This window comes from Numenius arquata, chromosome Z (genome assembly GCF_964106895.1).
Source record: "Numenius arquata chromosome Z, bNumArq3.hap1.1, whole genome shotgun sequence".
Taxonomy (NCBI): domain Eukaryota; kingdom Metazoa; phylum Chordata; class Aves; order Charadriiformes; family Scolopacidae; genus Numenius; species Numenius arquata.
In genome coordinates, this window is record NC_133616.1 from 30778744 (window position 1) to 30792140 (window position 13397).

General features: G+C 38.9%; 1 protein-coding gene across 1 annotated transcript in view; it reads left to right on the top strand.

Annotated features, from left to right (window-relative positions):
* The window catches only part of SLC1A1 (solute carrier family 1 member 1), a 52099-nt gene that overhangs the window by 11423 nt on the left and 27279 nt on the right, over positions 1–13397 (top strand). The window contains exon 2 of the mRNA XM_074166841.1: positions 3911–4051. Coding sequence (XP_074022942.1) covers positions 3911–4051 — 141 coding nt within the window. The remainder of the gene's footprint in view (positions 1–3910; positions 4052–13397) is intronic.

A 13397-nucleotide genomic window follows, 5' to 3' on the forward strand; every position in this document is an offset into this window, starting at 1 on the left:
TCATGAACTACAGCACAGTACTTGAAAAAAAACCGTAGTAGTCCTATAGCTGTTTGCATGCAAATAATTTGCCTTTATCCTTAGACAACATTTCAAAAACAATATGCAAAAATATGTACTCTAGACATAGGGCAGATTGTGATAAATGAGTGTTCACCAGATACCCAAATGTCACAGAGTTTGCTTAGCAGATATGCAGAACCTACAACATAATGTTCTCCCAAGACATATTTTACCTATTTTCTTTGGTTCACTCATTGTACACATGTACATAGGCCAGACTGGTTCTGCCACCTGATTAGACACAGCCATCATTTCCTGTTGAAACAGGGAAAAGGAGGAGGGCAAGCAGAAAAAATGATGGTTTGCTCTTTAAAAAAAAAAGCAGAAGTTATTCCATAAATGAAAAAGAGAGAAGTGAAAAGAAAGGAAAAATCCTAATATATAGTAGAGGCTTTCTCTACTATAGAGTGTTTTGCAGATGTTAGAAGTAATCATACATGTAAGAATTAGTTTCAGAAATGGTGCAGTATCAGAAGTACTCATGTAGAGAAATGAACATTTTATAAGACTTCAGTATGTACTTGCTCAGGGCTACTGTCATCAATGTGATGGTAAAAGCTCTAGTGACCATGTGAAATAATTTATGCTGGGCCATACATCTTTCTGTACATCATAATTCCCAGGAAGAAAATTGCAGTTGAACTTGGTTATTGAGATGAGGATCAAAAAGTTCTATTTATATCGATTTTCAGTACATAAGCAAATTTATTCTACTAACTTTCTAACCTTCTCTTGTTAGTGTTACAAAATAAAATTTCTTCCTATATTCCCATGCTAAATTCAAGCAGCATATGCTAGATGCTAGCTCCAATTAAAAGGTAGCTGGATTTTACTGTAGTTTGGCATACTACACAAGTTAATGTGGATATTAAGTGCTCTGTCTGGTAAAGGAATAGCATAACCAAGGAAGGGAGTGCAATACTGCAATTTCAAGACATTGTTGGAATGAGGAAGTCTATTGTCAGTTACTAGCACTAGATAAACAATAGCCTTGCCAAAAAAACAAATATAAATGATTAGATGATTAGGGTCCTGGAGCATCTCCCTTACGAGGAGAGGCGGAGGGACTTGGGTTTTTTTAGTCTAGAGAAGAGAAGACTGAGGGGGGATCTGATCAATGCTTATAAATACTTAAAGGGAGGGTGTCAAGAGGATGGGGCCAGTCTTTTTTCAGTGGTGCCCAGTGACAGGACAAGAGGAAATGGGCACAAACTTGAATATAAGAAGTTCCTCCTAAACATGAGGAGGAACTTCTTTACTTTGAGGGTGGCAGAGAACTGGGACAGGCTGCCCAGGAAGGTGTTGGAGTCTCCTTCTCTGGAGACATTCAAAACCCGCCTGGACACATTCCTGTGCAACCTGCTCTAGATGGACTTGCTTTGGCAGGGAGGTTGGACTACATGATCTCCAGAGGTCCCTTCCAACCCCCTGTCATTCTGTGAATCTGTGAAATATGTAAGTGAAAAAGCTTAAGGAAACCCTACTAAACTTCTGAGAGCATATGGGAAGTTTTCCACTTCATTAAGTGGAAAAGAGAACTCTGAAGAGTGAAAATGAGGGTGAATCTCTCTACTTGCTATCAATACTGCTAAATGTACAAAGATTGAACTTCTCAGCTGGCCAAACATGACAGTCACCACCTAGAACACGTCCTAGTCGCACCTGCTCAAGGTAAAGTGGCATTACACAACTTTTAATAAACATACAGTCTAGTCTTGCTGCAGTTTAAGCATATGCCTACCCTAAGCTGTGTGAATAGTTTGAAGACGTGGAGAGTACCTGTATGCTCAGATTCAGCTATTTACACTAGTGTTTTCATGATCAAAGCCTTAGCAACTTACTGTAATACACGTAACCATTTTACAAGCCGAGTTTCATCTTGCTTGGGCTTATCTGAAAGTGCAGACTATTTTCAAAACATTTAGTTTAGTCACTAGATTAGAAATAGACATTATTGTGTCTTATCATTCACTGAACAAAAGCATTTACATAATATTGCAAATATCTCCAAGACTATCAAGATTCAAGATTGTTGCAAGGAATTTAGACTGTCCGTGTTCACTGGCACAGATGAGACCTAAATCAGAAATCTTAATAGTTTGCAGCCTGTTTGCCTGAAAGGTTAACTTACTCTTTTTCCATCTCTTTATTAATAGGAAAGACTCGGTAGGAGTTAATAATCTGCCTCTATTTCCTTTCAGCTTCTTTTCGCAAGTGCAGATAGAGTGTGGAAAAGATGGTTCATTATCTTTTTGTTCTCTCTGAGTCAAATTCTGTGAAGGTAACTGGTAGTTTACATTTCTGCATCAACTAATAACCAGGTCCTGTGTGAACTAGCGCAAAGCAGAACCATGGGGAACCTTTAGGAAGGATTTTTGCAAAAATCCCTACTTTCTATAAGTGAATTTTAATGAGTTTCTTCTCTAGTAGAGAACTGGACATGGGATCCCTGTCTATTTCCTTCAATATAAACAGTATGGCTGGGTGTCTGTGGAATTGCCTAAATCTGATTTTAAACCTGGTGGTATTGCATGCCTCCACAACTTCAGTCACTTAATATAAGGAACATATCCTATAAGCCTGCTTAGTCAAACTTTACACCAGCTTCTTGAACAACATCTAACCTAAATGCCTTGTATACCATCACAAATAAAACCGGGGGAAGAGGTGAATTTGGGTTGGGCACTAGCAGCTTTCCTGGGACCCTGCAAGTTTACATGAGCGTGAGGCTGGTAAAGGTAGACTTGTAGCATCTTCTTGTGCTCTTGTAACAATTCTGCTTTGCAAAATACACAGCACTCATGTCAATGAAATAATTTCATTAACTTCAGTGGGGCTATTCAGATGAGTAGGACCTTTAAGCACTCAGTGGGCAATGAAGGAACCTGAGTTGCTGTGTCTCTCACTGAATCCAGTTAGAAATCAGAACTCTTGATGCTCAGTTTAGCCAGGACTGAAGCATTACAAGGTTTGTATGTGAAACAACGGTCATAACGCTTTCTAAACACTGATGAGCATGTTTCCTATATGAGTGATTTTTGTTTGAAAATCATGTTGAAATGGAAAATGAAGGTATAACTTGTGAAACTGAAGAAATGTGTCTTTGGACCTATGATTTATTTTCTTTTGGTAGAATTCTTATGTGTGATTTTTCTCAGAAGCTTGAACTGTCTGATAATTCATTTAATCGAAAGATATGAGGAAGTATGAGGGTGCCTTGTGCCATGATTCAATCACTGATTATACTTGTAGTCTGGTATTTTGTAGATTGGTCATGTTGTGGAATGAGTGTGAAATATGCTGAGTGTATTTTTCTTGATCAATTTCCTGGAAATTATTAAATTAATTTAGTGATCATAGTCACACTCTTTTCTAATTATGTAAAGTGGGTAGACATATTTTTTGACAATACAAATTATCTAAAATATTTATATCATATCACTTTCTTTAATGTTTGGTAGTGTTTATATATTACATTGATTTTTCTTAATGCCAGTTATGGGTCTTCTAGAGGTAGTGAAAGCAGGTATGAAGTCACTACTGGACTGGACTGATAATCAGAGGGCATAATCATGTCTTTTCTGACATACCTAAAGACACCTTCCAAGTTCAGAATTATATGTGTTAATACTGTTCCTATCATCATTATATAGAACAAAAAAGGAAACATCTAATTCTCTACTAACTCTTCACTAATTTCCTTTAGAAGTTCTACCATGGCTGTAAAAATGGGTCTATTGCTCCCTTTTTTTGTTTTACTATTCTTCTCCTATTTTTCTTCCTTTTCCCCTATGTCTCTACCAAAACTTCCTGCTAATTTGTGTCACATTTTTTATTTGCCTTTTAGGTATTGGAATCGGCATGCTGGTACGGGAATATGGCAAACTATCTAACCTGGACAAATTCTACTTTTCCTTTCCTGGGGAACTGCTGATGAGAATGCTCAAACTTATCATTCTTCCATTAATCATATCAAGTATGATCACAGGTATGACTGGAAACGTACTGTTAGCTGATGAGATTATCATTGTGGTTTGGCTTTCTTTCTAAGATAAATAACCTTTAAAAACAATTGGATGGAACTCAATAATGAGAAGTATAGATTGCATACATTTATCTCTGTATAATGAGAATGCATTTGGAAGGATTAGCACCATTATCTGGTAATGAAGTTATAAAGAGCTGTGAGATAAAAACTTAAATGTTTATAGATTTTTGTATCTCTTTCTCCCTGCTTTCAGGAGTGGGTTAAACAGTTGCAAATTGCAAGCCCAAAGCTGCAACTGCATATTCTGAGGTACAGAATTAATTATTGTAAGTAGTCCCATGCTGCCATTTCACAAGAAAGGGAGAGCTGATCTCATAGTTTACTGTCATAAAATGAAGAGATTCCTCACCTGCACTTCCTTGGTCTTAACAAATTCCCATGAGGTACCTTGCATGAGCTCTGGCATTTGCTGAATCCTTCTGTGAGTCCATTCAATTCAGTGACCTGACGGAAAACTATTAAATTGTGGGGGTGGGGGGATTAAAAAACCATCTGTTTGGTATGCTTGGTTCAAAAGAGGTTTGGGGAAGTGCAAGAGAGTGGGGAGCCAGGAAGGGGTTATGGAAAGAAGAGCAAAGCTTCCATCTTTTGGAAGAAGCAAACAAGTCTTGGCTGGAACCCCACCATGGCATGCTTGAATTTGCTAACAGCTCACCCAGTAGGAAAGACTTGCCAGAGCAAGCCCGAAGCAAAGAGGCAGGACTGGATATCAAATACCCTTTCTGAAAAAAAGAAAAGGTGAAGAAAATCAAACAAATTAATCTTTATTCTTTAAGCCTTTATTGAGGGAACAGGCGTTGTGACTGTTTTTAGCTTCCTACAATGAATCAGGACACATTTGTCACTGTAGTGCACGCTTTCATCTCCACAAAGCCTCTATTTTGGGAATATATTCATGTCCAGGTGTTTGCTGTTTGGTTGGATGGTCGTGGAAATATATCAGACATTCGCAGGAAAGGAGAACATGTTGTGATCAGAAAATGAAAGGGGGATTTCAATCATGCTATGAAAGTGCCTTCAAGAATAGGACACTGAATGCAAACTCCCAAGGTCCTCAAACTTAATGGCAAAAAATATCACTAATTTCAGTAGTGAACCCCAAAGTGGGCCTGTGACAGGAAGAGCCTAAGTAAGGAAAGCTGCCAGGGTCTTTGGGGCATCTGGGATGCAGGGTGACAGGAATCCAGTGTTAGAATTGAAATGGAGAATGTCAAGAGCTGCAACATGGAAACATCCAGAAAGGAAAGCTGCAAGAGGCAGAGTGACAAATGGCAGCAGAAAATAGTCAAGGGCTGTGTCCAAAGGAATGAAGGGAGATTAAACAGTTCTTAGTATGTAAAGGAGAGAAGAACAGAGAGAGAAATAAAAAGCACTTGGTGTTTTAATTAATAGACAGGACAACAGCATTTTTATATACTGGAGAAAATGAGACAGAAAGCAAAGGAAAACTGAACTCTACTTTTATCATATTTAACTTGAGTCTGTGACAGGAGATCCAGGAAAAGCTGCCAAGATAAGACTAATACATTTCTTTTTTTGAACAAGCTTTTATTTGTGAATGAAATTAGGCCCGTGTCTTCAGAAATAAATGTTATCATTAGGACAACCATGAAATGAATTATTTATTAAATGTGTCCCTGTCCAGCACTTGTGAGGGGAAGCAGGAATCATGCTCGTGAAAATACTATGCTGCTATTTAATGTTTAACATTACAGTATGAGTAAACTGCATTTGTAACTACTAGCAGAAGATTGGATTTTAAAGATAGCAGATTTCAGGAGTTAAATTCATATACAGAGATGAGAACAAGATGTTCTGATTGTGACCTTGGCATATCCAATTTACATAGAAAAGAAGGGCTCATTTTTTCTCCACTTCTATGTTAGATTTTTAGGCAAGCAAAAGGAAACAAGATAGATAAAGAACAGAAGCCGCTTCAGTACAGTATGTAAAGCTTTGCTGCTCTTAAAGGCAAAAGCACTAGCTGCCTGTGTGCAAATAATGTTGAAATGTGTGACGAGCAAATGGACCAGGTGTGTCCATGCATGATGCATTTCACTGTTCACCTGCATCCTTCTTCAGGATGTTGATGAGATGTTTTTCCTCTTCTAGAAGAAGTCTGGTAACCTTCCAAGCATCAGAAATGCACATTTGAATTGAATAAGTCGGCCTGCGTATAATCATAAAGCACACTAGTTATTTTTCCTCTTTCACACAGAGTCAGACAGAATGGTTTAGGCTGGAAGGGACCTCCTGAGACCATCTAGTCCAACCCTCCCTGGTCAAGCAGGGTCAGCTAGAGCAGGTTATCCTGGATCATGTCCAGTCAGGTTTTGAATATCTTCAAGCTTGGAGACTCCACAACCTCTCAAGGCAACGTGTTTGACCAGCCTCAGGAAATTATTGAAAATACAATCTGTAGTTTTCTTTTTTAGGGTTAGAATGTCTTAAAAGGTAGCGTCACATCCTGAAAGACATCAACTCATACATATGCTTTAGAGACAGTGAGCTATGTACAAATACATGTCCCGTGACCAGACTCTTGTCCATTCGGATTTGATGTAAATCAAGCCCACATCAAAGACAGTGGTGGTAGAAATCAATTCTTGAGATTCCAGGAGTTTCTGCAAAATTTAAACTATTAGTCATTTTAATTTGTTGGGGGAAATCTTGTCTTAGTGGAAAAACTCTCACTGACTTCTTCAGTTAGAGTAAGAACACATTTAATCTATTTTCACATTGAAAAAGCGAAATTCTCTTTCGTTAGTTAAATGGAGGACTTTGTAGAATGTGGTTTTCCTTCGCAAATTCAGTTCCTCAGAGTGTACAGAGAGAAGGCATTGTTTACATACTTATTTTACATAGCATAAGAGTTGCAATTTGGGGAATTTTTCTGTTGTCCTACCTGGAGGCTGAACCGTAATCTAGTAAAATCTAATATAAGCACTAAGCGTTTTTTTATTTGGAAAAATTTGAAAAGGATGGTTAATAGGACCGAGACAGAAGAGTCTGAGTAGGGCCATGCTCTTTTAAGTTATTCTTAGTCAACTTCAGAGCTGTATTTTAATTGTTCTCTTCTCATAATTATTTTAATGGATGGCAGATGTAAGTTTAAATTACTTTGACCCATAAGCCCACCAGTGACAATTCAGTTCAAAACATCTACTCTTTTGGCTCTCCACAAGAGAACATAGAGGGATAGATATTTCTATCCCTCAAATTAGCTAATAGTACACTAATGCATCATTCATGTGAAGGAATTATTTGTATTTTCTGTTTCCTGCTGTGGTGTCATGGGAAAATTGAAAATGAAAATCAAAAACCTAGAGATTTACTCAAGATAATTGCTATGTCATCCAGAACTACACAGGTACTGAGAGTAATACTCCACACCCCAAATCCACTTTGAAGTAATGCTCTAAAAGAAGAAATGGTTAGGCAAATACCAAAAATATATTATTTTTGGATGCCCAGTAGGGAGAAAGAATTGGGAGGAAACTCTTGTGTGCTTCCTGGGAGTTATGAGACTTAAATCTAATAATTCTGGGAGTACTTAAAAGCCTATAAAATGTCTTTGAAAGTCTTGGAAACTCACAACTCTAATTTCATTCAGAGAATGGAAATTCCCTAGAGTCATGCAGTATATTTAATCACATCCGCATACTGAGCAGACTAGTCCCCTTTAATCACTTTTAGCCTTCTTTTTCATGGACTGAGATTACCAGGGTATGTAATGGCAGTAAATGTTTGCAAATATGTTTTCTGTCTGGATTGCAACAGGACTTAGGCTGGAGACAACTGTTCCCCGGACAATTGTTCCCCTGTACTTGGGTACAAGCTGGAGAAACTTGAATGCCCAGGCTGGAGCTAACTAATCAACTCAAAGTGTCTGGCCTCTTTCCTGCACCCAAGTCCTATGTTAGTAGCTAGGGTCAGGAGATCTGTATCTTACCAAACACTCCCAGACCTCCAAATACTACCAAAGTGCCGTGGCTCTGTTTCCCATCTCTCTTCAATCAGTCCTTCTAAACTGGGGTTATTCAGACTGCTTGTCTTATTGATTTTCAAACTACAAGCCAAGGACCATGATGTGGAGGTCTTTTTTTAAGGCTAGAATGTTTTCTGTCAAAAAATTCCCATAAAAGCTGGCATCACATGTCTGATAAATGACCTTTCTTTGATGATGTTTCCGGGGTTATCCATAAATGCCAGAGATCTTAGCTCTGTAGCGATCATGTCCGTTCTGTTTTCTGCATCATGTTTTGGGTTAAAAGTTGTCACACGTAACTCAGCAGGTCCATTTCTCAGTTCTCATGATTTTATCACCTATTTAACATCTGTTTTAAGTTCTGCAATAACCTCTCCCTCATTTCTTGTCTTTTCTCCCTGACAAAACATTAACGAAGATTTTCCTTATGTTTCTGACACTTCTGATCTTCACAGGCAGCTCCAAAGAGGCTAGAACAGATGCATGGGAGTTTCCTGGCTCGTGAATTTGTGCAGGGTCAGCTATGGGGAACACCAAAATTCCTTAAAGCAATTGACGAGGTATTTGTAGGTTGCACACAGCATACCTCAGAACAGTAAAAAAAAAGACAGTATCAATTGCTTTTCTGGGGGCAGTTGTATATGAGCTATAAACACAATATGTGCCTTGCTGTGGGTCTGACGACTCTCCAACCACTAGGTTTCCATGACTATAGAAATAAACTATTCCTTTACTTGCGGGCCTGCTTTTATTACTGCTGCAGTTCTGTCTGAAGCATCCTGTCAGTTCCACCTTTCTCAGTACCAACTGCACAGTCTTTGATTTGCACTTCTTGCTCATAGTGCAAAGATATTATTGATTTTCAAACTACAAGCCAAGGACCATGATGTGGAGGTCTTTTTTTAGGGCTAGAATGTTTTCTGTCAAAAAATTCCCGTAAAAGCTGGCATCACATGTCTGATAAATGACCTTTCTTTGATGATGTTTCCGGGGTTATCCATAAATGCCAGAGATCTTAGCTCTGTAGCGATCATGTCCGTTCTGTTTTCTGCATCATGTTTTGGGTTAAAAGATGTCACACATTACTCAAAAGAGATTAAGATAAAGAATAAAGATTGCACAACAAATCTGGCTTATTTTAGTTGACAGTGACCTATTACAACTGCATGAGACAGAAAAATGTCCCAGTGAAGTACCTGGGCTATATGACTTTTCCCATTTGTAGAGACCATTGCTTTCCCTGTAGAAAGAGGATGTTGAATCGTAGCTGATGGATGGGTATCTCGAATAGGTTATTTGTTCTTTTCCAATGTCCAAAACTAAAAAGTCAATTTCCTACCTTGGATCTATGTTTGGGAAGCTACTAGTTTGCTTTATCACAGTGCCACTGAGTTTGGTGAATGGAGACAAAATGTACAAAATGAGAGACAAAAGAGCTAGAATGCAATGAGAAAAAGTCAAGTACAGGGCTTCCAAATCAATTTTCCTTTGGTATCACCATTCCCAGGGTGGTACCTGCATCAGCAGTTTCCATTTCTACAAGTCCAAGAAGCGCAGCTATTGAGAGATGGTCTGTGACTGAGGCATCCTTAACAGGCCCTGTGCACCACTAGCAGGTACACTAGCTTCCACACCTTAGGGAGTCCCTGATCTAACTTAACATGCTCAGAGACTGTCTCTTGGGATATCTGTGTGTTCTTCTCTTGCTTTTCTATGTTTCTGAAGTTACAAGAACCTCTGATAATGCAGGTCCATTGTATAGCATTAGTAACCTAGTTACCTGGGCTGAGGCAGGAAACTCACCTTGTCCCTTTGTATCATGTGCATTGTGCAAGGGACAGAAAATGTTACACTACTGTTAATGAGTTTTGCCAACAGTTGTACTGAGAGATGCTGGAGGTCCTGTCCCCACTGTCCATGTGCAATCATTGAGGCGGGGAGGACTGCAGAGTCATGGGCTATTAATGGACAAGGCTTTGTGCCCGTTCTCTTCAGATTACTTCTGTCACAGTCAACTACTCCCTTCCCATCAATATCAGTTGACCTTATGCAACTGAGAAAGCCCCTACATTATTTAAGGTTTTAAATTATAGCAATAAAACTTTGAAGTGCACCTCTGGTTCATGGAGCATGATTACCAGCAGCTCTCAAGGGCAAAGCCCCAACACAACAGCCATTCTGCAGCATTGGCATTCCCTGCCTCCTGTCCCAGCCATATCACTAGGGGCTGCTGGTGGCACCACTGTGGATGGGTCTGAAGTGAGTGAGTGTCCTGCTCTTCTGTTCTGGAGCTCAGGATGTAAACAACAATTCCGCAATATATAAAGATTGCATTCACTTTTTTATTCCATTTACCTGTATGTGAACACCATGATCAATTAAAAAAATGTAATGTCATGTTTTCTTTTTAAGAGTCTGGCAGCAAAAACTTGTCACCTATATATTTTACCACCAACAATTTTGAGGTAAATCAAGTACTTTCAGTACTCCAGGTTTTCTGTATTCACTCCATACATATTTCACCTGCAGCAGTACAGAAGCTATATTTCTGCTACATCCATGAACTGAATCTGATATCTGTTGTGAATCTTGCTAGGCTGTCCATCTTGGCAGATTGATGTGTCATCTTCACTCCTTATAAGCTCTTATTATATTCCACCCAAGGAACATCATAACTCCTGAAAAAACATTAACTTGAGATTATATAACCTTTAAGAGCTTTCTAGAGGAAAATTAAAATTTTCCTACAAGTGATACTGTTTGCAAATAAGAGGAATGGAAGGCAGTACTAAATACATTCTTTCTATGCATGTATTCCAATAAACTCTCTCTAGGGAAAGATCATAATACAATGCTGCGATGCTGATTGTGCCAACTACCTATAGAGCAGCACAACAGTCCCTTAGCAAACTGATATCCAGGGTCAGAAATTTATTTTCTTTACATCTTATCTGAACTTCCTTCCATTTTATAATGATTTCATCCCTTTCATTGCCATAAGCTATTCATCTCCCATTTATTCCTACTTTTCTGTCTGGTATTTAGGAAGGTTCATAACAGTTGCTTTTTCAACCCCATCCTAAATAATCCAGGACATCCTCTTTCAGTATTTGGAATATTCTTTATAACTATTATTGCATTCCATGCTTTAGTTTGCTTTAAAAAAATAATTAAAAATCAGAATAGGAATAGAAGAATTCTAATCACAAAAACTAAAGACAGAGGTGGTAGGTCACCAAAAATCTCATTTGAGAGACTGCATATTCACAGTGTCTTTGCACCTTCCATTTGGCATAGCTTCTTCATTACCTGATCTTCTCAGCCAACATCTGACTCAGAACTATCCTTCTAATGAGACTTAGCTATGTACGTCATTCAGTTAGCTAGTGGAAGACTAGACAGAAAAGATAATTCAGAGCCCCGTGACACAGTAAGCAGGAGGGAAAAATAAAATTATATGAGATGCTTATCAAGTGAAAAAGGTGGTTGAGAATGATCTACAGGTAATAACAGATAGCAGCATCTGAGTCCTGTGTCTCAGCTGAATGGTGAAGTCATACATAGAGTCGTGCTGAGTGAAGTCCTGAATGTGGGCAGTATTAGTAGACAGTAGTGAGTTCCTTGTTTGGTCCTGACAGTCTTGTTCGTATGCAAGGGATGCAGTACTGCATTCCCTACAGAGTTCCACAGAGCAAAGGCAAAAAGAGGAAAAGATTCACTGATCAGCCCTGGGAAGGAAACAACAGGAATTCCTGTTCAACCTTATTTGTGAACTTAGATTTCAGGGGCAGTATAAGGAAAGTGACCTTTCAGGAGATTAATCACAGTCAGGGTAAACTGGTATGACAAGATCATTCCAACTAAAAGGGCAGAATAGGAGAGAAAAGGCTCAGATTCTGGAATGGAAGAGGGAAAAATCACATATGAGTCAAAGACAACTTCTATAAAGTATAAGCTGTGATTTCACCAGTGTTACAGTCATTCCCCCTGCAGCTCTTATTGTCTGGAGTGAATACAGCATGGTTTTCCCTTCAAAAGGTGAGCATAGGCCAATGACAAAATGAAATACTGGGCCAAGGACAAAAGGACAGAGGACTGTTGGCTTGGATACTCTTCCTTTTCATGAGACCTGAGAAGAGCATTTTTCACGCAGGAATTGAAGAGGTAGTGGTGGACTTCCCTTGCAAAAACACATGTCCAAAATGGATATAGCCACATCACCACAAGATGGGTGAAAAAAGTTCAGATTAGTTGGTGAATTTAATATTTAGTCTATTCATACCCTTTCTGAGTCTCAGGGAGCGTGACTCTAACCTGTATCCTTGTTTAGGAAGAATTGCTGTGGACTGATAAGTTACAAGGAAAATGCATAGGTGATGCCAGGCATTTTGAGCACAAAGATCTCTCCAAACCCGACTTCATGTTTATGAACTGTGCCAAATTCATAGGACAGCAGAGAATACCTTTCCCTGCCAAGAGAGGTTGTGGAGCCTCCTTCCCTGGAGATATTCAAAACCTGCCTGGATGTGTTCCTGTCCAGCCTGCTCTAAGTGAACCTGCTTTGGCAGGGGGGTTGGACTATATGATCTCCAAAGGTCCCTTCCAGCCCCTACCATTCTGTGATTCTTTGATGCTGTTGTGAAAAGGAAACTTTCCCACGTTTCCATCACCCAACTGTCAAACAATAACAAAATTTACAGGGAAATAGGATGAAATCTAATCTTGTATGTGTGAGATTCCTTCCTTTTCTGGCAGTAGCTGATTAGAGCTGGCAGTAGCCCATGGAACAAGAATGCAAATTTGAATTCTCTTAGACACATAGAGGAATAAGAAAATAAATGATAAATTTGCTACACAAGTAAACACTGGAGCTAGAATTTGTTATTCAGTTCCTCAAGCAAAAATCATGTGTCAGTTCTGAAGATAAAAGCCAAATATTGTTTTAATATTAGCAGTGTTTCCCATTGCAAGTAGGAAAAAATGTATGGCAACATACTTTTTGTAAGTGACATAATGGTCACTTGCCTCTAAGAAAGATTGCTGTTGGGACTTCACCAACTGCTCTGTGATGATTGGAGGATGAAATGAGAATGGTTAGTAAGAGGTAAACGACATTCCAAAAAACAAATTAGAATGGAGAGGTCATACCATAGCCAGGTGCAGTTGAAATTTTGATACTGCTCATGTCTTAAATTAGAAACACTCCCAGCTCCATCTTTTAAAGCCAAGTAACTTCATGCATTTCAGACAGCTATCCATTTATCAAGGGCACTGTGTCTGCACTGCTTCATTCCTTCT